The 25,749-nt window shown below is 39.7% G+C and overlaps 2 protein-coding genes across 2 annotated transcripts in view; one reads left to right on the forward strand and one right to left on the reverse strand.

Annotated features, from left to right (window-relative positions):
• The window catches only part of LOC111873288 (dynein heavy chain 3, axonemal), a 212,089-nt gene extending 188,464 nt beyond the window's left edge, over positions 1 to 23,625 (forward strand). Inside the window, exons 63-69 of the mRNA XM_033755038.1 lie at positions 2,981 to 3,140; positions 8,197 to 8,385; positions 13,606 to 13,814; positions 14,516 to 14,726; positions 16,309 to 16,338; positions 19,779 to 19,892; positions 20,528 to 23,625. Coding sequence (XP_033610929.1) covers positions 2,981 to 3,140; positions 8,197 to 8,385; positions 13,606 to 13,814; positions 14,516 to 14,726; positions 16,309 to 16,338; positions 19,779 to 19,892; positions 20,528 to 20,710 — 1,096 coding nt within the window. The 3' untranslated portion in view covers positions 20,711 to 23,625. The remainder of the gene's footprint in view (positions 1 to 2,980; positions 3,141 to 8,196; positions 8,386 to 13,605; positions 13,815 to 14,515; positions 14,727 to 16,308; positions 16,339 to 19,778; positions 19,893 to 20,527) is intronic.
• Positions 21,310 to 22,596, reverse strand: LOC111873286. Its single transcript, XM_023867870.1, has 2 exons — positions 22,474 to 22,596; positions 21,310 to 22,158 (listed from the first exon to the last, which is right to left on the reverse strand). The coding sequence occupies exons 1-2, from the start codon at positions 22,594 to 22,596 to the stop codon at positions 21,310 to 21,312; spliced, it is 972 nt and encodes a 323-aa protein (XP_023723638.1).
• Positions 23,626 to 25,749: the final 2,124 nt, after the last annotated feature.

Genomic DNA, 25,749 nt, shown 5'->3' on the forward strand with positions numbered 1-25,749 from the left:
TGCATATACTTTATGAAATAGCTTCAAGATTTCATAAAGTATGTGCATGATAAGAGACATAGATCTGGCTGCTGACCAGCTGCAACGGGCCATCATGTCCTAACATAACAACTGTCCAGCCAAGACCACTTGCTCACCAAGGAAAGCACCTGGTGGAATAAATAGCTGAGTGGTCTGAGAGCCAAAATAAAGAGGCTGTTTAACACAGCTAAAAGACCGGCCAGTGGGATAACTATAAGAAAACCCTGACCTGTTACAACACAGAAATTAGGAAAGTCAAATGGTCTTCATGGAGGAGGTACTGCCAGGAGATTACCATGTACAGGAAGTTCCAAAATCATGAAATTAATGGCAGAACAAATGAACAGGGTCAGTGCTGTTAAGCTTCCTTATGGTCAAACTGGAGTGTGGACTCTAAAAGAATTACGCACAGTTCACTTTCCAGACAAAATGCTGACTGATGATTCACTGCCATCACATCCCTAGAAGAGAACTCCAACAGAGGTTGAGCATTAATATGGTTCCTGCCATAAATACAGGTTCTTATGTTGCTTTCAGGCACAACAGAAAAGATTGTTTGTTATACCTCTTATTTGACCCCTAAAAATCCCAGGTTTCTGAATAGATGCTATGTCTGCTATTCCCTCAGTAAGCTGCTGGCATAGAACTACTGCTTTGCTGGGGTGTAAGTTAATTTGCATAATTTTCATAACACTGGTGTTTTTGCCCCCTCCCTGACTACTTTTTCATTTTGTGGGGGAAGGGTCTGTTTCCATCCCTTCCTCCTTTATTTCTCCTTTCTTGGCAGACTAGTTTCTCTCCGCAAGGGTCCGTGGAACTGTGGGAGCTGGAGTGATGGTCTCTGCTGCCCTCCTCCACTCAGAAATCTCAGTCTGGAAAGGGGTGGCCATACCTTCACCTTCCCCTTCCCCCTCCCCCTCAGAGAATGACTCTTCCTCCTGCTGGGGCTTTGCTTCAGGATCTCTCAGGACCTGAACAGTTTCTTGAGAAAGTCCTGCAAAATTCTATATCTGGTCTCCTTGATAGCTGTGTGGCAGTCCCAGTCCATAAGAAGGATCAGTCTTTGGCCTTTTGACTCAGGTTGCTTGTCGAGGATCCTTCACTGATCAGTATGAAGCCCTGGGTTGAGGTCCTTAATACACTTCAGCAGCTTGTCAGTACTCATGACGACTTTATCCTTTGTCCTGAGAACCACTTTAATAGGCATGAGGAGCTTCCTGGCATCCATAGCCTTCAGCCTGGCCCCAGATCCCAGCCTGTAATTGTCAATGGCCCTAATGAGCCACTGAACAGACTGCTGGTTGGCACATGCATAGATGAGTGCACCTCCATCCAACCTGACGAACCTCAGATATGGTAGTTCTCCTTTCAGAGTCCCATGAAACACCCTTCCCAGTTCATTAAGGATTTGATCCCGGTCATCTTTGATTAGCTTGTCTTCAGGGTTATTCTCCTTGAAGATGTCTGTCTTGATGTTGGTCAGTGCCTCCATATATGCCCCTTGTCCACTAGAGTCCCTGGGCCTTTTTGGAGGTCTGGTCCTTTCCATAAGGGTGCTTTCCTCACAGCTTGGCCTCTTAGACGTCCCGGTCAAGGTTTTTCGCTACTTGCATATGCCTGCATTTCCTGGTTGCTGAGTGTCCCTGGTTCCTGCTTGATTTTTCCTTGCATTCTTTAGCATTTGTCTAGCACATCTAGAGAGTTTTGTCCTTCCTAGATGAAGCCTGCCTACTCTTGAGGCTAGATGTCACAGACTTTTTCCTTCTGCAGTGTGTTGAACTGCTAGCTCCTTGCAGTGGTATGTCGGAACTGCTGACTCCAAGAGAAGGGTCCTTGATGTTACCTTAGGCAGACAGAGATATTGGGTTTTTGGACTTTATCCATCGTCCTGGTTTTTAAGATAACTAAGAGAAACACGACATTTCGGAAACTGGATCTGTTTCCGTCCTCAGGTGAGGGAAAACACCTATTCTGTTGGGTCCCTTAGAAAGCACTAGCCAGTGGGCCAGTGATTGAGGCTAGGTCTTTCTAAGGGACCCAACAGAATAGGTGTTTTCCCTCACCTGAGGACAGAAACAGATCCAGTTTCCGGAACATCATGTTTCTCTTAGTTATCTTAAAAACCAGGACTATGGATAAAGTTCGAAAACCCAATAGCTCTGTGTGTTATACACCATTGTCAGAATCCTATAGTAACTACTTACCTTAGGCAGGTTCCTCACTACCAGTTCATCCCTGCCTTTGACTGAAATCTCAACAGCTGCTTCACTGGTTGCATCAGTGCCCCTTGATGATGCACTCAGGCTCCCAATCCCCTGCTGAAGTTTTTCTTGCAAGAATCTCCTTGGAGGGGAGTACTTTTGTAAGTCCTGTAGACCTGTTACTACTGGTATCCATTGTTGGTCCCATGAGTACTGCAGATCTATGCCCCATATGGGTGGAAGTCATAAATACTGTGGGGTGCTGCCTGGTGCCCCAAGGGATCGTTAACAGTACTGGCTAGATTCCACCCCAGTGCCATTTAGTGCTCACACCTTAGCTTAGGTGGACTATTGCCCTGTTTGCCATATTTTCATATGTTACCGCCCTCCACAAGGAAGACAACAAGATTGGCTTTTGGAAGAGGACTTCAGAATATTTCCCCACCACTGGGACACTGTATTGAGTGGTGCTCTCATCATTTCCACTTCACAGATTTATATGCTTGTCATGTTGTTATTACAGCTTGTAGGATGGCATAATTTTCATACCAAAATTTGAGAATAGCGGTCAATTAAAAAAATGAATGGGACATACACATAGTGAGGAAGGTGGTATCTTAAGCATATTTTATTTTCGTTTAGGAATTAATATAGGCTAAGATTATTACAGATAAACAGTACCAAGCTTCACTTTTTTCTAAGCTCTTTCTTCCTTCTCCCAGAAAATTTTCATATGATTGAACTTGATTCTTTATTAGATATTCAGTTTCACCAAATGGGGAGTACTATATACCAGAAGACAGTGACCAAGAAGGTGCTATATGTTTTATCCAGAACCTACCAGTAGAATCTTCACCTGAAGTGTATGGTTTAAATGAAAATGCAGGCATAACTAAGGATAATAAGGAGACGTTGCAGGTATGCATGACATGCTCTTCTGATTTATTCTTTGATTTTTTATTTTCCATGGTTTTATTTTTCAAGCCCAGTTCATCACTAACATCTGTATTTATTAATAATATGTTGTAAGCATAATGCAATGAACCCCACAGCCCCAAGCCTACACACCACAATAAAACTGCATAAACCAAACACACCCATCAGAATTAGAATTAATTGGAAATAATGCATGACATATGAATTAGCAAAACATTTGACAAAAATGTTACACAACCACCTGTATCTACCATACACATGTAACATTTGCAATTCCAACCACCTAATGACAGATCTACAAACAACCGAACTTAACAGAGATACAAGAATATTCCCCTTAGATATAGAAAATATGTATACCAATGTACCAGAAAGAGACATTATGAACGTAATTAACAATATACTTCAGGACAACTCAGAAGTTCACATGAATATACATAAGAAAATAATGCACACACTGCAAATAATGGTGAAACAGAACTACTTCCAATTTTACCAGCTATCCAATAAACAAAGGAATATAAAGAAATATATGCAGTCCTAAGAACACAACAGATAATGGCATATTTCAGACATGTCAATGACTTACTCATATACAAACTTTTGTCCATGAAGTTTCAAGACTGAGCCCATAAAAAATACAAAATTCAACTTATTAACTAGTGGTTCCCGTCCCCTTGAAAGTAGTTCTCTCTGCAGTCAATACACCATTGCCATCGTTTCAGCAAGTCCTGGAAGCAGCTGGTGAATGCCTCTTTCAGAATGGCTGTGAGCTCCGTTGTCATAGCCGCTTGAATAGCCTCTATATTCACATGTTGCCCTCCTTTTAGCATTTTTTCAGTCATGGAAACAGAAAAAATCACATGGCGAGAGGTCAGAGGAGTATGGGGGATGTTGAAGCACAGTAACGTGTTTAGCGAGAATCTGTTGACACTTAGAGCTGTGTGTGGTCTCGCAGTGTCATGCAACAAAGTCCACTCTCCAGATGACCATAGGTCAGGACAATGATGTCAAAGTGCCTTGCACATGCACCTAAGTATAGAGATGTAAAATTCTTGGTTGGCAGTTTGCCCTTGCGGAACAAAGTTGTTATGAACAATACCCCTGGCATTGAAAAAAATGATTATCAGAGTCTTTGATTTTGATGGTTACCGCCTCACTTTCTTTGGTGCTGGAGAACCCATTGACCGCAATTCAGCATTTTGCCTCTTTGTCTGAGGGTCATACTGGAAACACCATAATTCATCCTTGGCAGTGATACTATTGATGAACGTGGAATGGTTCTGTGTCTCGTGTAACAAATCATCACAAACTGAAGCTCGCACCTCCTTTTGATCCTGAGTGAGGGTGTGTGGGACTAGCCTGGCATTGAGTTTTCATTTACCCAAGTCCTTTTGCAGAATTTATTGCCAGGTCGACTTATTGATATTCAGGGCATCAGGTAACATGCACACTGTAACAGTACAGTCTTCCTGTATCATGGCTCTGATGCGAACCACATTGTCTTCGTTCTAGGAACTCGAAGGCCGGCTTGATCTTTTGTCTTCCTCCACCAACACCCTGCCTGACATGAATCACTTGTGCCACTGAAACACTCATGCCCGAGATAAAGTTTCATCACCATTGGCATCACGCAGAAGCTGCAATGTCTCTGTGGCTGTGTCACCCAGCTTCACACAAAATTTAATGTTAACTCACTGTTCAAATTGAATGTTCATTCTTCTCACAGCACAAATCAGCAAGTGACAATTGACATGGGTTTTCCACTGCACCCTGCCACCTAGCAGAGGTTGAGTGAACTAACGTCAATAACACAGGTGAGCCATAAAATGTCCCATATTTAGAACACCTTTTCCCGGAATTGCAACCATTTCCCTAAACCAAGATATTAATTCAGTCTCGGAGCTTAATGGAGAAAATCAAAATGACCAAATCAAAACAAACACTGAACGAAGTCAGTAACTTACAACCATTCATAAAATTTACTGTAGAGAAAGAACTACAAGAAGATGTTAACTTTTGAATCTCACAATACATTGCAAAAACAAAAAGTTGGAATTTTCAGTACACAGGAAACCCACACAGACCGATATAATACCTAGCAGGTCTTGCCATCCATATGAACATAAACTATCAGGTGTTAGCGGCCAACTAAATCGATAACACACATATCCAATAACAAAAAAAAAAGAAGAAAAAAAAAAAAAAAAAAAAAAAAAAAAAAAAAAAAAAAAAAAAAAAAAAAAAAAGGAGAGAGAGAANAAATCACTACTTCAACCACAAAACAAAGCATACAAACAAACTCCAAGCGCCACACAACAAAATGGGCCACTTTTACGAATTGCGGCAAACCAAAGTTTACCATGCTGGAAGATACGTGGTGTGTTCAAAAAGTATCGAACCTTTGGTTGGCAGAAATACATTTATTGATGGAGGTACAAACCCCTAATCCCCTTCAAAGTAGTCTCCTTGGTAATGCACACACTTCTCCCAACGCTTCCGTCATTGTTGGAAACACTTCTGGAACGCGTCTTTTGGAATGGTGATCGGCTGGGCCATCGCATTCCACATGATGTCTTCACTTGACTCAAATCAGGTTCCTTTCAGCGGCATTTTAAGCTTGAAAAATAGCCAAAGGTCACATGGAGCCATGTTGTGAGAGTAGGGAGCCTGACGAACCACAGGGATGTTGTGTTTGGCAACGGAAGTCTGAATCAGATGTGCAGAATGGGCGGGTGCATTATCATGATGGAGCTGCCAAGTTTTTGCTGCCCACAGATACAGTCATTTGCGCCGCACAGCATCACAAAGGCGATGCAGGACCTCCTGGTAGTATTCCTTTGTGATTGTTTGGCCTTGTGGTGCATACTCATGATGCACAACCCCATGGGAGTCAAAGAAAATGGCCAACATGACCTTGACATTGCTGTGGACCTGCCATGCTTTTTTTGGCCTAGGGGATGTCGGATGTTTCCACTGTGACGAATGCATCTTTGTTTCCTGGTCGTACCCATAAACCCACGACTCATTGCCTGTGATCACGGTGTTCAGAAAGTTGGGGTCACTGTTTGCATTGTCCAGCATGTCCTGTGCGATTTCCAGACGGCGTTGCTTCTGCTCCATTGTTAGCAATTTCGGTACGAATTTCGCGGACACTCTCCTCATGCCCAAATCCTCGGTCAAAATTGAATGTACCGATCCAGTGCTTACCCCTATCTCGTTCGCAATTTCTCGGACTGTGATACGATGGTCCTCCATGACCAATGTCCGCACTTGCTCAATGACATTCTCATTTCGGCTTGTTGAGGGTCTGCCTGAATGCAGTTTGCTGTCCACTGATGTGCAGCTATCTTTGAAGCGGTTGTACCACTCCTTTATCCGTGAGTTGCTCATGGCATAATCCCTGAAAGCCTGTTGAATCTTGCAAATAATTTCCACTTGGGTATTGCACAAGCTTTTGGCAAAATTTGATGCAGTATCGCTGCTCATGTTTGTTCCGTCTTTTTACACCTTACTGGAATCCGACAAACGCTCACTACACGTCCTCACTCATAGGCTGACCGCCAGCGACTGACGCTTTCTGCGGGCGGGAAAAAATTCACGACTGCGCATGAATGTCCCCTCCACATCTCCACCGAAGGGAGCCTCCCGCGCTTCGTTGGTTTATGTGGGAAAAAAGAAGGTTCGATACTTTTTGAACACACCATGATTCATCATGATAACTGCATTGCCCTTCCTAATAGTTGCATATGCAGGTTTTGGGCCGTTCACATGAGGATCATTCAAGCATATCGGTTATGTGCAGGAGGATACATGCAAATGTGTTGTGGCAAGGAATACATGACAATGCAGAAAACTTTGTAAAATCTTGCTGTAATTGTCAGCTGTGGAAGCATCAATCCCTCAAGCACCTAAACTTTATACTCCTTTACCAGCTCAAGCCAAGGATATAATTCCAATTTACTTATGGGCCCTCTGCCTTCTGGTCATCTTTTGTGCTGTGTAGTGTATTATTATTTCTTCAGATTTCTTGAACTGATGGTCATAAAGGAAATATCAGCTGATAAGGTTAAAGACGTTTTGACTGCTGTGATTAATGTTACTTTCTCTCTAGAACATTGGTATCTGATAATGGGCCTTGCTTTATGTTAGAAGCTTTCAAAATGTTCTTATCGGGTCTGAACATGAAACATCATGTAACAACTGCACTTTGGCTGCAGGCAAGTGGGACCATAGAACAGTATTATACTTGTAAATCAAGTTAGGAGGTTGCATATTGCATAAGCTAGTGGTGAGAACTGGAATGTGATTCTCTTTAACGTATTGTGACATGGTGATGGAATAGTTTAAAAAGAGAAGCCATCCACTGCTAGGAAACGGCTCAATAAACACACATGGCAATGGAAAATCTTCATGCCAGTAGAGGAACTGTGTTTTCTGTGTGGTCCATTTTGAAGTAACAGAAGGTAGACTCAGTCAGAGCTGAGGATCAGTTGTGAGATGGTAGAGAGCCAGCAATGACATGAGCACAAAAGCATAAGAAGATATTGGGAGCCACTATCAAACAGTGACTAGTGAAGACACAGCAGACTGAGAAGACTTCATCTTTGCAGCAGTGGTTTGTTAACTATATAGATTAGTGATAGCATTATAATTATTTGTAGTCGCAAGTTAAAAGTGTTCAGTAAATCCAATAACTAACCTTAACCCTGTGTCTAGTCATTAACATGTGACAATATCTACTTACTTAGCAGTGGTTTCTTAATTATAAAGATTAGTGATAGCATTATAATTATTTGTAGTCGCAAGTTAAAAGTGTTCTGTAAATCCAGTAACCAATCTTAACACTGTGTCTAGTCACTAACATGTGACTATCTACTTACTTATGTTCTTACACCTCACTTAGTTATAGATGTTCTCTTTTTACGTATTGACCATGATAAATTGGTCTGACATCATTCAGTAGAAGACTTAAGTAGACATGAATGTATGTGAACTACTTAAATTTTATTATATTATTTTTTTTATCTTATTACAGTTACTTAATGGTGTATTGCTGACACAAACACAAATCACTGGAGGTGGTGGTGTTGATGAGAAAGATGAAATGATCACTGAGCTAGCCACAGATATTCTGGGTAAGGTGCCAAAGCCATTTGATGTCGAAGCTGTTGCAGAACGTTATCCTGCGTTGTATACTGACTCTATGAACACTGTATTGAGACAGGTGAGCTATCCAAATGGCATATTGTATTGTCACTTTCATGCTGTCTCTCCATTTGTTATCTAACCCTCTTTGGTGGCCAACTAATGTTCTCCATCCAAAGTTTTGAGCTTGCTACAGTTCTCACTCAGACATGTTTTATGCATCCAGTATTAGAATGTTTTTAAAGATTACAACTTCCCAATATTGTAGCATGTAGGTTTTTGGGCAACTACCGCGGGATAAGCAAGTATACAAGAGCCGTTGCTGAATAACAGCTTCCCAACTTACATGTTCCCATGGAAACAGTTGAACTACAACAATGAAGAGCAGTGTTTTCTGTGCAGTTCATGCCAAGATGTTATAAGCAGGACAAGTTGGGAGCTGTGGTTATTCATTCAGTGAAGAGAAGAGTAGAAGGCTAACGTGAGATGGCAGATATTTGCCAGCCAGTAAGGATGTAAGCAGAAGACATTGCTAGATTCCATTACCAGGAAACAACCACTGAAATCATAGAAGACTTTATGTGTGCTGCAGTTAGAGTGATCTTTAGAGTGTGTAAACCAGTGAGGCTCTTATTGTTACTCATAGTTACAAGTTGTGTGCATAAGCGTTCAATAAATTGAGTCACTAATCCAAACCCCATCTATAGTCACTCATACATGTGACAATATCTACAGCCTTTACCATAGACTGTTGACTGTTCAGACATTGACTTCAGTCCCTTCAGTTCCTCATAACATTTTATGTTAGCTAGGACACACCAGTTTAAGATCCAAGTGTGATGTAGTATCTATCTAAAACATCTCTGAGGATATGGCATATCTTCAATAGGCAATATTGCAGAAGAAAGTTCTTGTATGTTCAATAGGTCTTCAGTATGGCAACATTGGCTTTCATAATGCATGGAAAAGTTGAAATCCAGTATGGAGGACTTCCACGAAACGTCAGGCAATTCCAGTTGTAAGCCTAGTTTGCATAAGGCCACAAATGGGCTTTCCCATGCATTCCATAAATCCTTATGTTAAAATTCAATAAAGGAGTCTTTCACTGATTTGCATTTCAGTTTTCCTATTCTTAGGCATGCTCAGTAAACTTCAAAGAATACCACTGGTAATATTGTGCACTGCATTATGGCCTATACCTTTTCCAATAAAGTTTTATTGTCCTCCATGATATGTATACAGTTGCCGTCTTATAGTGCACTCAATTTCACCAGTTACTTCACATGTTTCGGCAAAATAGTGCCATCATCAGGTGCCCTAATTACGCTAATCTATTTCATTGCTTGCCTTTATAAAATTATTTAAAAAGTGCGTATTTGTCAACTATAATAAATTTACACATACTAAAACTTGTTAAGATTATTCATCTTATGTGTCATAATTAAAACTTGCGTGTGGTTCTTCCACTATGGGGTTCGTTTTTCTTATATTCTGTGTAAACCGTGTCTTGTGATGTGTGTTCCCTTCTTAGCTGCGAGTAAGTTTTATTGTGTTTATGTTCCAGTCTTAGACATTTTATATTTTTAATGTAATATTTAGGTAATTTAAATTTACAGTACAATAATAAAGTGCAGTTCAGCTGGTAGGTTGTCATACTGAACTTGCCAGAATATTAGGTCCTATTGGGTACTACAATAGCTACTGAAAGTGGTGTCCTTCAACATCACCACATATTTTGCACAGACTTCACAAATTTTGTGATACACATTTAAGTTCGCCCTCCATGATTTCAAGAATGACATTCTGTATTTCGTTCTGTAACACATCTGAAGTGTGTGGGCTCTTTATTTAAATTTCTGTTACAAGTTGTCCCATAGTTATAAATCAAACATATTCAGTTCTAATGAATGCAATTCTGGGGAATGTGATAGCCATAGTCTTCTACTGAGTATTCATTCATGAAACACAGCTCATAGTCTTTATTTTATGCATTCTGTTGTGTGTGGGAACCTCCCTCAGTGAAACGAACGCTACCGAATCAGCTCTCACCATGGCATCTCCAATGTCCATTGATTCACGCACTGCCCAGCGACAAAAGTACAAAGATGCAGACTTCCAACATGTTAGCATCAGTCACTTCAGTCACAGCGATCACAGCTACGCTCACATCAAGAGAACAAGCAACTGCGAGTCTACCAGTAGCAAACACCGACAGCCAACTTTGTCAGCGATCGCCAGTGCTCATCAGGCCAGCCAGCCGTGGCTAGAGCTTCGTAGGCCAGGCAGTCTCGCTGCTACTAGTACACAATAGTCCGCTACTTGAAGAATTTTGCCCGGCATCCCGCTGGCTCGCAATCACCAGGCTGCTTCAAAGAAGCTTCTGCAAAGAAGTACACCGCAACTAGCTCAGGCTAGTCCGCTATGAATGGAGTTCTCGCCGGTAATCATGAGGCACATTCTGCTTCCCTGATCGTCTGTTATATGCATTCTAACAGCAATAAAAATTTGTTATAGTTTTATGTGGTTGTCTTTTCGATCATCGACATTCTGTATCAAATGCTCCAACCATCATTTAACTGTTGCCTTTCTAATATAGCCTTGCAAGTACTTACTCTTGTGAATTAAATTTCTCTTCAAATGGACGTTGAAGCTATAATCATCATCCAGTTGCCTGGGTAGTGTCTTTATCATATTATTCACATCTACTGGTACATTGATGACTTGCACTACAATACCATATCCTCCCATCTTATGTCTCAATCTTCTGATTTGCATAAATGGAAGTGTTGGGGCCACAAGCCTTTCGCTTGTACAATAAAATGGAGACAAATGCATTGGATAAGGAAGGTATGTAAAGCCATCACTACTTGACAGACTAGGTACTTGATCTCTACCTAGTGTTGCTGTACACATAACACATGAGTGAATTCGAAATTTCAGCACCACAGTGCCCCACTCATTATTCCCCTGTGGGAAATGGTGATGTGCTGGACATTGTGGTCCACAAAAATATCAGAGTAACAGATGTCATCGTCTCTGATATTTTGGTATCAGATCACCTACCTATAATATTCCACATACTGGATCATGTTAAAAATAGGAATCTTTCAGAACCTATTGAAAAATTCACAGATTGGGAACGATTTCAAAGCTTCGCCTCTGAGTTAATATCACCTAAAATAGAAATTAAATCATGGGTAGAAGCCAATAAAGCAGCATGTGACTTTGCAACTTCTATTGCTTCAGCATATAGGTTGTCATCAAGTTACACTTTCAGACATAAACAACGATCTCCCTGGTCTAGATCGTTTGTTAAAACATAAAGAGGCTATGGAAATTGTGGCAAGAAATCAGGGATCCAGCATGTAGAACGGCAGTCAACTGGGTCACAAAATCAATCAGGCGAATGACCAGTAAAAAGGCACTTGAATGGTAGGAAACAAAAATAGGTAACGCTGAAGTTACACCTCAGGGTACATGGCCCATTGCGAAATCCCTCTCAAAGAGGGACGGACCAAGGGCACCAACTGTTATTCATGGTGCCTCTGGCCTTAAATTTCATCCTTTCCAAAAAGCCAATGAATGTGCTGACTGTTTGGAAATTCCGTTCACGCCGCATGACCTGTGCGATGAAAACCATGAACAGCAGGTGGAGGCTAGAGTTCAAGCTCTGCTGAAAACCATAGACAACAACTCCCCCTCAAAGGATCAGACCATGTGACATACAAAAATTAATAAAATCCCTGAAATTAAAAAAGGCCTGTGGAATTGACGGCATCCCAAATAAATGCCTCAGGTACCTTCCAAGGCGATCATTGGTTCACGTAACTCATTTATTTAATCATTGTCTTCGGCTCTCTCATTTTCCAAATCCTTGGAAGGAAGCAAAAGTAATAACTTTACCTAAACCCGGTAAAGACCTGAAATTCCCACAAACTTTATCTCCCATCAGCATTCTGTCCACGACAGGAAAAGTATTCAAAAAAATGATTTTGAAATTACTTTGAAAACATATTGTAACGTGCTTTGCGTTCCCGAAGACGCAGTAGAGATCGTTAATTGGTTTATTCAACAATCTACAAATAACGGCTACAATTAATTATCTCACAGTTGCGGGGTTTCACACTTTATAACCCTAAGCGCATTAATCTGTTANGTGAACATCACAACACGACATTGCAATGTATGAGGCTGGCGGACCACATGACCCTTAATTGCAACAATAAAATGTCTACCATGTGGCACTCAGGCTTGATGTATAAGTTATCAAAATTGCAATTCTCAAACAGTTTCACCAAGCTTATGGGTCATTTCTTTCTCAACGTAAATTCAGGGTTTCAGTTGAAGGTGAAATGTGAACTCCAAGGGAAATGCAAGCAAGGATGCCACAAGGCTCGGTCCTGTCCCCTACTCTTTTCAACTTCTATATTAATGATGCCCCCCCCCTCAAACACATGGTATTCACCTGGCCCTCTTTGCAGACAACACCTGTCTATATGCGACAGATCACAAGGAGGGTTTTGTTGTTAGAAAACTCCAGCGCAGTCTCAGCTCAATAGAGACCTGGTGTGAGCGCTGGAATATTAAAATTAATTAAGATAAGACTCAGGGGGGGTCTACTTCTCTCGTAGTCGTCAACCACCTGAGTCTTGTCTTACTCTAAATGGACAAAATATTCCGTTTGTAAATAGTGCAAAAATCTAGGTGTAATCTTCGATAAGAGAGTTAATCATTTCAAGAACCTACATTAATTATCATTAGCGACACTTGACAACATACAAGCTCAGAAGTTAATCATGTCTGCTATTCATTGTAAGAAAGTAAAAAGTACAAGATGGGGTAGCTTCCAGTGGCATCAGCCATATCAGTTTTCTTGAAAATTGATAAATTTTGTTCAGAACTGTAAAAGGAGCACATAGGCATCACGATAATCTTGAAAATCCAGATTTTTTTTCTTAAGGAGGGAAAGTAGACTGAAAAAGAAAATATACCTATAATACACAAACTTAATAATTTGCACAGAGATAATTAGAAACATTTTATATAGTAACAGAAAAGAGTTGAGTTTGTATCAAGATATACTAGCTTCTCTGATATTTATATCTTAATATATACTACAGGACAGCTTTCCATTTTCCTTTTACTTCTTAGGAAGGTAAAAGTACAATTCATAATGTCATTAATGGAATTTACTCTCTACAGTCTCTTAGTAAATTTGTCAGTGACAGGTATATCATGTACCTGCATGACTTTGTTAAACAATCTTTGTCTTTTTGTTTTTAATCCTCATTTTGTCCAGGAGTTAATTCGTTTCAACCAGCTAATTGAAGTCATACGAGAGACACTGATGAATGTGCAGAAAGCTCTGAAAGGGCTGGTTGTTATGTCACCTGAGCTGGAGGAAATTCATAAGAACATTTTGATGGGACAAGTGCCTACTTCTTGGACAAAGAAGTCATATCTTTCCCTCAAACCTCTTGGCAGTTATGTCACTGACTTTCTTTTGAGGTAAGTTGGCATTGATCCTGTAATTTGTAATTCATATTTTTATCTGTAAATCATATAAGTGCCACTGTAATTTTAACACCGTTTCAAAATATGATACATTCAGTAACACTAGACTGTTTCAAAAGTACAAGTTTGTGTTTTCTTGTAAAAGAGCTTTTTAATGAAGTAATAAAAAATGAAACTGTTCAAACTGATTTAATTCATTCAGATAGTGTTTTGAAGTTTATATTTCTAATTAATTGTATGAGATGAAATGAAGTCTTTCACTACATTGAGACTCATACCCATTTAATAATTTTTGGTTTACAAATTGCTGCACCATTTTAAAAAATGCAAGCATTTTAAAGCGTGTTAGTTTCTGAGTGTAAACAAAATTTATTACCTCTTCTTATGTCTACCAGGAATACATATGTGCTCTACCACTTTTAGTGATTCATATGTTGCTGCATACCAAGTGACTTTTGAGACTAATTTTTCTAAAATAAATTAATCTTCCAAGACAGTGTTTATCCTAAAGGATTCAATTTCTTTAGCTGAAAAACATTCTACATTCTTTTAGTAATGCAATTCTACACATAGCTCATTTTGGCTGCTGGTTATTGCTCTTCAAAATTATAGATATAAAAAGTTCAGAATTCCAAATGAACACTTCCATTGTGTGATAGTTGGCGCTATTTAATGTACACGTGTTATTTCAACAGGTTGAAATTCCTACAGGACTGGATAGACCATGGCACACCTGAAGTGTTTTGGTTGTCTGGCTTTTATTTCACCCAGTCATTCCTTACAGGAGTCCTACAGAATTATGCCCGAAAATACAAGATACCCATAGACAATCTTGCTTTTGAATTTGAGATTTTGAATGTAGAAATGGGCATGAAGGATGAACCTTCATTTGATGTTTATTGTAAGGTAAATACCATTATAAAAGACAAGGGAGGAACCATGAATGAATCCCACCCTCAAAATAAATAAATCCATCCTTCTCATCATCATCATCAACAGCAGCAGCAACACCACCACCACCACCATCACCATCCCCATCGTCCTACCAATAACCATTCCTAGTTGACCTGTTATGGGTCAAATTGCAAAATAGAATCTTTCCAAGTTTACATTTTCATTGTGTGCTTACTTTAGTATGTTAAGCATGGCAGAGGACACTCCACTTTAATAAGTTCTGCTGGATTACATGCAGCAGATGGTTAATGTACAGCAAAGGAATTCTTTTAACCTTTAACGTCTGAAGTGCCCTGTTTGTGTCAGTGATGAGTATAGTTGTCATGGCCAAAGTACCCCGTTTTGGCCAGTTGGGCATTTAAACTCCGCTAGTGGAAGCGCGTGCACCCGCCGCTAGTAGAAGTGCATGCACAGTCCTAAATATTTATTTTTATATGTAGTAATTACCAGACAGACTTGAGTAAAACCCTAATAGAGGAATTAAAATGATACCTAAGTGAACAACAGCAAAAAAGAATATATGTATGAGTTATGCCCAAACTCATCCATGAGCCAGTACTTTTATTGCAGATTCTGCAGATTAATGTGTTAAAATATATAGTAAAACTCGATGTACATACCTTTTTTGTTGTTATCTGCTTGATGTATATATAGGCTGAAATAAAACTACGGAATTCGATTTCACTATGAACGCACAGAAAACAGATCACACTCTGTATCTAAGCCACGATACAACTGTCTGTTCATGACCATAGAAAGGGCAGTAATCTCTTGCAGCTATAACGGAAGGTCTTAGCAAGAAGGGACCCCTCTAGCTCTTTTTCTTGAATAGCCATTCTTTCATTCTTCTGCCCTTTAGTCAAAAGATTCGAAAATTTGAAGGGCGTAACAAGATGTAAGGTTTCCCAGCAGAGAACCAAATGATTTTATTGCTTCCATCTGTTTTATGACACCAGGGTCTGCTAAAATTTGTCAAGTGTTACCAACAGAAATGAATTTATAATGCAGAACAACTCTGTAAAGAACTGGGAAAATATTTTTGCAGTACATATCAAAATTAAAAGAAAAAAAATTGAAAAAAAGAGTACAATTCTTTGTACAAAAATTTTCAAATCGTCTGTTATAATATGCAACACTATGTTCTTTGCTGATATGAACAAAGTTAATTCCATCCATTTATCATAAAAATTATGTTAGATACAGCATTTTTAAACACAGTGCTTAAAATTGTTTAAGCATCCTAACAGGAAGGGATATTTAAACGCAGAGTAACAACAGCCATTTAAATAAACTCCAGCCAGCTCAAGCTTACTACCATTTCAAAAGTCTGACATTTAAAGGTTAAAGAATATAAGTCATTGGTGTCAGGATTGCAAGTCATTATGTGGGGACTGTAGAACTGACTGACAAAGATGTCTCCATTTTTCATTATCATGTGATTTATGCCTTTCTTCCAAGTTTTCATGCATGTTACATCTACTTTAAATACTTTCCTACTGTGAAATTTATATACAGTTATGTATTTTTCATGCAGCAGAAGGCTGAATTTGATGTATTTTTTGAGGTGAGATTTCTTTCAAATAAATTATACCAGCATGTATATATGATGATTTATTTCAGTGGACATGAATAATTATGTGTAATATATAGGGCATTTGGTTTTTGTTATTATTCTGAAACAGGAGGCACGTGGTAGTGTAGTTGGTTGAGGGGCTATGTAACAAACAAGCTGGAAGGTCGCGGGTTCAAGTCCGATGAGGTCATTGCAATTTTTCAGTTGACCTAATCCTTCCATTCGCACTAGGCCCTGGGGTTTACTCAGCCTCTAACAGAAATGAGCACCAGGAATTAAGTTAATTAATTGATAATTAATTAAATAATTTCCCTGAATACATTCAGCTACTTCTGTTAGAATATATAAAGTAGGATGAGATGTTAGACCATTACATGTGTTTATAAATTCATTTTTATCACCTTTTAATCTTGGCAGTTTAACCTCTTTTCTTACTGTCACTACTATCACACCATTTACAGCGTAACATATACGCTGTGGCAGTAAGTATTAACACAGAATAATGTGGTCATCACAGTCTTACAGCCTGGTAGTCTGCTACCAACTTGCTTATTAAATTTACTTTAGTCACACACTGCAAGGTAGAGTGAGCTGCAAGATAACTAGGACTACTGGCTGTAGTGTCTCCCAGACAGTCTTCTCCAGTAGCAGGTCCAGGAGAATTTGGGTTGGGGTAGAAGGTAGTGGAACATGACGGGAACATGACACAATCTACGAGGAGTGTTCTGTATATAATGCCTCCTATTTTTTTAAAGAAAACTACAACAGAAACAGAAAGCATAATAATGCAGTTAAACAGAGCAAGATATCAGCTGCTTACAGTTATTTTTCCACATAATCACCACCATTCGTTATGCACTTTTGCCAGCAATGAACAAGAGCCTGTATGCTGTACCTGTAAAAGTCTGCGCCAGCAGAGGCTAGCCACTTTCTTACAGCTGCAATGACAGCATCACTGTCTGGAAGATGTTGCCCACATAGTCCATCTTTCATAAGTCCAAAGAGATGGAAGTCTGAAGGTGCTGAACAGGGGCTATAAGGTGGATGTGGTAGGACAGTCCAACCAAACTTTGCAATGTGCACAGTGGTCGCCAAACTGGTATGGGGTCTAGCGTTATCATGTTGAAAGGCAAAGGTTGTCTGCTTCTCTGGCCTGACTCGGGAAATGTGGGCTTTCAGCTTAGTCAGCATCATCTTGTAGTGTTCAGAATTGACAGTCTCACCAGGCTCCATGAAATCCAACAAAATCACACCCCACCTATCCCAAAAGACCATGAAAATCACTTTCCCTGCCGATGGCTGTGTCTTGAACTTCTTTTTCCTTGGGGAATCTGGATGTCACCACTCCATGGACTGTCTTTTGGATTCCGGCTCATAGTGGTGACACCACGTCTCATCTCCGGTGATGATGCTGTCCAGAAACCTGTCACCTTCAGCCTCAAACTGGTGCAACAGGTCCTGACAGACTTCCATTTGATGAGTTTTATGATCCTGTGTAAGCATCCGCGGGACCCACCTGGAACAAACTTTGCGATAATCCAGCTTCCCCAACATTGTTTCCAATGCATTACAGCTGATATTAAGCTGTGCACACAGTTCCCTGGTCGTTATCTGCCAATCTGTACAGATGAGGCGCTGTTCATTGTGAGGAGTGGCATCTGAGCAGGGATGCCCAGGGCATGGCTTGTCGTGCGCTTCACTTTCACCACTGTTGAAATGCACTACCCACCGCCTCACTGTGCTAACATCCACTGTATTGTCTCCATACACCTTTAGCAAGTGTCGATGGATGTCAATGGGTACAATTTGTTTGGCAGTGAGAAATTCAATAACACATCTCTGTTTCATACGCACTTCTATGTCAGACACCATTTTGGTAGACTGCTCTACTGTCGCTATCTGTCGCACGACAACCAAACTAACAGTACATTGGCGGGAAGGTTCAACCTTTACTACAACACCACCAACATCCATCTCAGACGTTACATATTAACACAAGAAAAAGGAGGCATTATTTACAGAATGCCCTTCGTAGTATAGCTACAAACAAAGATATTATGCTATGCAGTGTCCCAGGAGGAAAGGTCATAGTATCTGTCATTCTAAGCAAAAAAGTGTGTATGTACATGTGTCCTATTCTGAACCGTTTCTGAGATAGAGCTATTTCACTGTAGAGTTCCAAAATTTTTTATAACTAATAGATATTACATACTGTGCCCAATACCAGTATTTATTGTTCAAGTGACAAAGTTGGTGCAGTTAATCTAGTGCAATACAGTTTCAAAAATTCCACCATCAACATGCACTTTTCATGTCCTGTGAGGGGACATGGTGTGTTGCTCACCTGAGTGAAACTTGACATCCATTAGCTCTTACCACTGAATTATATTGTATGCAATTCAGTAGCTTAAGAACATGTTCATTTTGTATTTGCCTGATGATAGCTTTCTAAAAAGCTGGAACATGTAACAAAATACTGTTAAACATCAGCTGTTCTGTTGCATTGTGATGGATTTTATTGAAGAAATTTATCCATTAGCTCTGTCTTGGAAATCTTTCAGAATAGGACACAGGTACATATACACTTTTTGCTTAGAATAACCGATACTATGGCCTCCCAGAATATTGACCTTTCCTCCTGAGAAACTCTGTATACATAATACAAGTATATATGAACTCTACCACTTATTTGCTCTACTAGCTTTCTCCAGTTTAATTCTCAGGTCTGTTCTCAAGCGATTAACTGGCTTATTAATTCCCTTACTTTGGAAAATCTTGAGTATATGTATTATACGTGTATTAGGTCATCAAGATCAAATCGACACCAGCCAAATACCTTGAAGCGCAATATACAATGACAGAGTTAGCAGATATGCTCAGTCTGCTTATACATCTTCTGGTGTAATTTGTCAGATGGTCACAAGGTCCTCAATTTGGCACCAAGCTTGGGTCCTGTGCACTGCCAACCTTTGCCCCTGTCAGGGGAGTTTACTACAGTGACCCCAAAATTCAGTGACAAAATATAAAAAGCAAAGGCCCTGACTTACTGTGTTAATTATTTTTACAACTTCTACTACTGTGTTAGGAGGTTTAAAAGAGAGCAGCATGATTAGTGGCAGTGACCTCGTGATGTAATTGAACTGGTCAGAAATGTTGCAATATATGACTTTTAAATTACAATACTACCGTTCAATCTGTGGCAATGTATAGCTTAATTTTTTCCTTTGTATGGACTTCTAATTTGACTTCTGTACACTGGAAATAGAGTTATAAAATTATGTGCCTTTAAACACTTCTATCATTAATATATATATAGATATGTATTACTTAAATAAGTATTATTCACATTATTTTTGACAGTTTTACTACTTCCAAGCATTGGATATGTATTACTTTGCTGAATGTGATTTTCCATTCCTTATTATTTTCAGGGGCTGTATTTGGAAGGAGCCCGGTGGGATAGACAGCTAAGAGAATTAAATGAATCATTACCCAAAATTCTTTATGATATTGTGCCAATTATTTGGTTGAAACCAGGTGTAAAAGTAAGTACTTGAAAGTCATATGCTATGTATGTAAAAACCATAGGATGCCATATGAGACTGGAAAAGCATATCAGACAAAGCTCCAAAGTGATTAATAAATTTTGAGCAAGTTGGTGCTGTAATGAACTTAATAACACTTGCAATATATATAATCAAATTGTAATTGCAGTGCCATTTTTTGCTTTACTTTGTTTTATATATGATCATTTTATAAGCAGAGTAAGACCTTTTACTTTCCATCCATAATCTTTCTTTACTTGTTTGGTAACTTGGTCTGTTCATGTAACGTATGTCACTCATCCCATTTAGGTACAATCTTATCAAACAGAAAAGGAAATGAATTTTATTCCTGTAAGAGAACAGAAGAAAAAAAGAATGTTTGCTCTTTGGCAGTATTCGCCACAATAAATTTAAAATTTTTCATTTATATGCTTTCAGGTGTTCAGTCATTCTGTGAGAAAGGAAGGGGTCCTAAACATGCATTTGCTTCTTGCTAATAGTCAAATGTGATAAAATGCTGATAGGAGATGATTTAATTCTCAGAATTAAAGTCTAAAATTTGTGAAAATAAATGCAGTAATATAATTCTATTATACATATTCCTTACTATTTGGATATAAATTGGAACATTTCAGGCACAGTTGGCATTGGAGCCCTGTTATCATTGCCCTGTATACAAGACCAGTGCTCGAAGGGAAATCCTGTCAACAACTGGTCATTCTACCAACTTCATTATGTACATGGACTTTCTCACTTCAAGGCCAGAACAACACTGGATAAATCGTGGGGTTGCCAGCCTTTGTCAGCTGGATGACTAATTCATTCATACATTAATTTTATTTAGCATTCATAATTGTTACAGCAGTAACACTTGAACATGTCACATCATTAAATACATCATTCTTGAAATCCTTTTGCCCAAATGCTTAAAGGATTGGAATTTGTCAATAATAAATATGATGTATGTAGGCAATACGCATATTTATATCTTGTAATATTCATATGCACCATATCAGTGCATTTAAACATTTTATAATAAGTATATTATTTCATATTGTAACGTGTTTGGCTACTGAAGACGCCGTTTGTATTAGTAATTGCGTTTATTAACCAGTTACACACACTCTCTTTAGTTACACTCAAATACATGTAATACAGTGCTATTGCTGATTTTCACTCATTCCGTAAGTTAAGGTGCTCTTGGAACGTGCGGCCAATTACGATCACGTTAAAGTACATAAGACATAAATCATATGCGAGACTTCGCAGGACTGTCTCCATTAGCCTCTCGAAGGTCGCTGGAGTGTTTCACAGGCCATAGGGCATGACTATGAACTGCCATAACCCTTGACCTGTCAAAAACGCTGTTTTCGTCTTGTCTGGGTGTACATCGACTTGCCAATAGCTGCTCTTCAGATCAAGAGTGGAAAACCATTTGGCTCCAGCCAGCGTGTCCAGGGTGTAGTGGAAGGCAATCTTTTTTTGTGATGTCATTCAGCTTTCTGTAATCCACACAGAAACAGATTTCCTCATTCTTCTTCCTAACCAAAACGACTGGGGACGACCAGGGGCTGTCCGATTCTTCTATAACCCCTTGCCGTTGCATGTTGTCAGGCATTTCTTTTACATCCACTTGTTTTGCCATGGATACTCTTCTCAGGGGCTGTTGAATTGGTAGGGCGTCTCCCATATCTATGCGGTGATACACTTTGCTAGTCCTCCCATAGTCCTTGTTATCTCCAGCAAAAATGTCAGCGTACTCGGCCAGGAGTTCTTTCAGTTCCTGAAATTCTTCGTTGGTTAGGTGTGACCTGGCCATTATGATTACATCCTCTAATTTTGAGCTTAGGTCTTGGGCCTGGTGCTGCCCCACATCAGGCAGAGTCACCAGTGTGACTGGCTCACAGTGTGCCAGAGGGGATCCTCTCATAAGCTTTTGGTCCCAATGTGTAACATTCAAGACCCTCACTGGAACCTCCTGACAGTCTTGAACCACCGTCCTGGCTATGTAGATTCCTTCAGGTGGATGGACATGCGAGCTTGGTTCTACTAGACCATTTTCTACTCCAAGGGGGTTTTCCATTCTAGCCATCACTATTCCCTCGCACTCTGTGGGTATCATATCCTTGGCCACTACCAGGCCAGAAGGACTGGGTCCCGCTCCCAGGCTCCATAATGATACCTCTTCCTCTGCCAGGCACAGTGTTTGGCACCCTATGTCCACAGATGCATCATAGGCATGCAATATGTCCAGTCCCAAGATTAGCTAATCGGTGATATTCGCAATGAAAACCCACAACCTGAGCGGGCAGCGCCCCAGGGTGAGAGTTAGCAGAACTTCTTTCAAAATGGGTAGGAATTCCCCAGACACAGTCTGCAGCGTGAAACCTGGATTTGGCTGTCTTTCAGGCCATCCAGCGGCGATGTCCGGCCTTCCACCATAATGTATGCTCCAGTATGCACTGTCACCCGGCATGGTTTGTCACAAACTGAGCCCTGGGTGATGAGACAAGTGTCTGTTTTTTTTGTGAAGTAGGTCAGTGCATAATGGGGGGGTCTTAATGCATATGCCAGTGTCTACCCTGTTCTGCCAGCCCTCGCCCATTTCCCGACAGTTGATCACTCCCACTCGTTTCTCTGTTGTTACTTGGTCGCCATTCCGATCTTCTCGGTGATTCCCGTTTGTCTCTTGGTGGCCCACCATCTCGTTTCTGGCGCTGGTTATTCTCTGTTTTTCTTCCATAGGGGCAGTTACTCTCAAAATGGCCTGGTTCTCCACAGGTCCAGCACCCTGATTGTTGTGCTTCTTTTCATCAGGAGGGTGATCAGTTCCCCCAGTACGTTTTGGTGTTATTCTGATGGGGTCTTGCGGCTACTAGTACGGCCTGTAATAGTTCTAGTGCCTGTCTGAAGTCCTCGTTTACTGTCTTTTCTCCTACCAGCAGTAGCTGAATTTTTATATCAGGGTCTTTTACCCTGTATGCAAAAAATTTCCCTGCCTCCCTCCTTATACGGTCTTCAGGCAGAGTGGGGTAGCCTCAATGGGAAAGCTGTTCAATGGCTATAGCAAAGTCTTGCAGGGATTCCCGGCCTTCTGAGTTCTTGTTGTTAACTGATAGCGGTAAGCGGCTGCAAAGTGTTGGTCTTTTTGTCTGACAAAAGAAATCATACAAAAATAAAAGACACTTCATGAAGACTGCATACATATCTGCATAGAGTGAAAAACGTTTCAAATAAAACTCATAGAGAAGTAGGATGCATATTTTATTCATAATATTCTTTCTTCACGAGTCATGTGGTTTTGAGATATTAAACAAGACCTGTTACACTATGCATACATTTTCTAGGCAGTTATCAACAGTGGTGTGAACACACAAGATCACCAGTCAGCAGTGCATTTCCACAGACATGCAAAATTACCAAAGTCTGTTATTCTAGGTAATAATTAAACTAAGCTTCATCCCATTTGAATTTATAGGTCTGCATGTACATAAATGTATATGTAACTGGAATAGGATTTTACATAATAGCATAAATGCTTTTGGAGCTTATCTGAATAAATATTTAAAATATTTCAGTTTACTGCAATAAATAGTTGAAGTTCAACATCAGCATGTTATGCATAATTCCTTCTATTGGGTGCTTGTTAGGTGTACACTATGTATATTGTTACTGTCTGCTGTAGAAAATGAGATCCCAATTCTGTATTAATAAATGAAAATTGCAAATTCTCTTTGGAGATTTATTTTCATCACTCCTTCCATGACTGGTTACAGAAACTGTAGCATTATTATTTCTTTCTGTGAAATGACATTTGATTTTGCAGCATGAAATAATGACTGGAAAATTGATTTTAGAAATCTCTGGCATGCAAGACCTTTTTAAAACCTGGAACAGTGTTTCTAAGTTGATATTTACAAACATTATTCATAGTATTGTCAGTCTTTCCCTGTATATTTCCTTCTTCATTCCCCTGTAAACCATAGCATTTTTCCTCTCCCCCCCCCCAGAAGCATTGTGAAATGAGGATGATGATGACAGCTGTGGAGAATTATACCACTTTTATCAGAAAAAACAATGCTTTATGAGCTTTCTAGATCTACTGTAGACTTTACTGATCAATACTGCATTTAAATCTGACTCATGTATGAGATTCATGATTTTGGATACACAATCCATTAGGTTGTCCATGTTAGGTGGGTCCCTTGTCACCACAGCATGGTGTGTCCTCAGGTTGGAAGAGATGCCCTCCAGGTATGGAGGGTAGATGCGAATATACTGAAAAAGCAGTTGTGGACAGCCAACATGGGTTGGTCCTCCAGCTTGGGGGTTGGGCGTAACGCTTACAACTACTTACCCTAATAAATAGGCTTGTTACGAAAATTTGCAAGAATTCTCGGACCTGGATGGATTCCTTGGATAAACGACCTAAGCCATTAGGAAGGTCCAGGAAAGCCAGGTGGGACTGAAATTAAATGGAACACATCAACTGTTAGTCTATGCTGATGATGTGAATCTACTGGGGGAGAGATACCATAAAGAGAAACACATAAACTTTAACTGACGCTAGTAAGGAGGTTGGTATAGAAATAAACACAAAGAAAACTAAGTATATGTTGCTATCTCATCACCAAAATACAGGGCAAAATCATGACATAAAGATACATAACATGTTTTGAAAATGTGGCACAGTTCAGATATTTGGGAACGACAATAACAAATCAAAACCTGATTCAGGAGGAAATAAGATGAGATTGAATTCAGGTAATGCTTGCTACCATTCAGTTCAGAACTTTTATCTTCTCGTCTGCTGTCTAAAAATATAAAAATTAGAATATGCAAAACTATAATTTTGCCTAGGGTTCTGTATGGGTGTGAAACCTGGTGTCTGACTTTAATGGAGGAACATAGACTGAGGGTGTTTCAGAAGAGGGTGCTGAGGAGAATATTTGGACAGGAGGTTGGAGATATCTGCATAACTTCATAACTTGTACTCTTCTCCAAGTGTAATTAGAATGATCAAGATCTGACACCCAAGTTAGAGTGGGAAAACTCTTGTATCAGTGCTGGAAGACATTCTAGCACATGCTGCCTGTCCAGAGACCTAAAGGTAGCAACTCTATTACTAAGCCAATCTTAGTCTGTCACCTTATTGATCGGTCTTCTATTTACTTTTGAGAAGAACATAAATAGTTCGCTGTGTTTTGAAATTAATGTTGGCTACTTGACTCAAAAGAATTAAAATATTCTGTTAAATCAAATCCTGAAAATTCCAACAAATGGACATGTAAAATAACATTTTCTTTCACATTATGGTTGATCTGAAGAACGAAAATTTGATGTTGAATAACTAGGTGAAAATGGGAAATTAAAACCATTATATGCAAACTTTTCTTGTGTCATGCCACAGGCATATTATTTTATAGAAAGTTTTTCATTCAAATTGTCTATTTCTTTAGTAGTGGCCTGAGATGATCTGTATTCTACAACATATTTTTCTGGATTGTGAACAGCACTGAGTGCACGAATAATGAAGATGCTCCTAGTGAGCGATATCCCCCATTAATTACATACTGAACTGTTTTGTGGTGTACAGATAGTATATAGAAGGAATAACCTACAATTACTTCATGTAATTGTCTTTGCTGTGTAAGAAGAATCTGTTTTAGTATAACGTGACATGTGAATCCATTGCATAGGTAGCAACTCCTAAACAACGTAGACAGACGTTTCCTGCACAACAGAGGTCATTTTCATGACAAGAGAGATAAACATTTATTCTCACAGCAATGGATGGATCGTTTTCGTGACAATGGAGGGTCTAACTGTTCAACTCGGTGTCCCCTAGTCAGTAGGC

This window comes from Cryptotermes secundus, unplaced genomic scaffold (assembly GCF_002891405.2).
Source record: "Cryptotermes secundus unplaced genomic scaffold, Csec_1.0 scaffold131, whole genome shotgun sequence".
Classification (NCBI taxonomy): Eukaryota; Metazoa; Arthropoda; class Insecta; order Blattodea; family Kalotermitidae; genus Cryptotermes; species Cryptotermes secundus.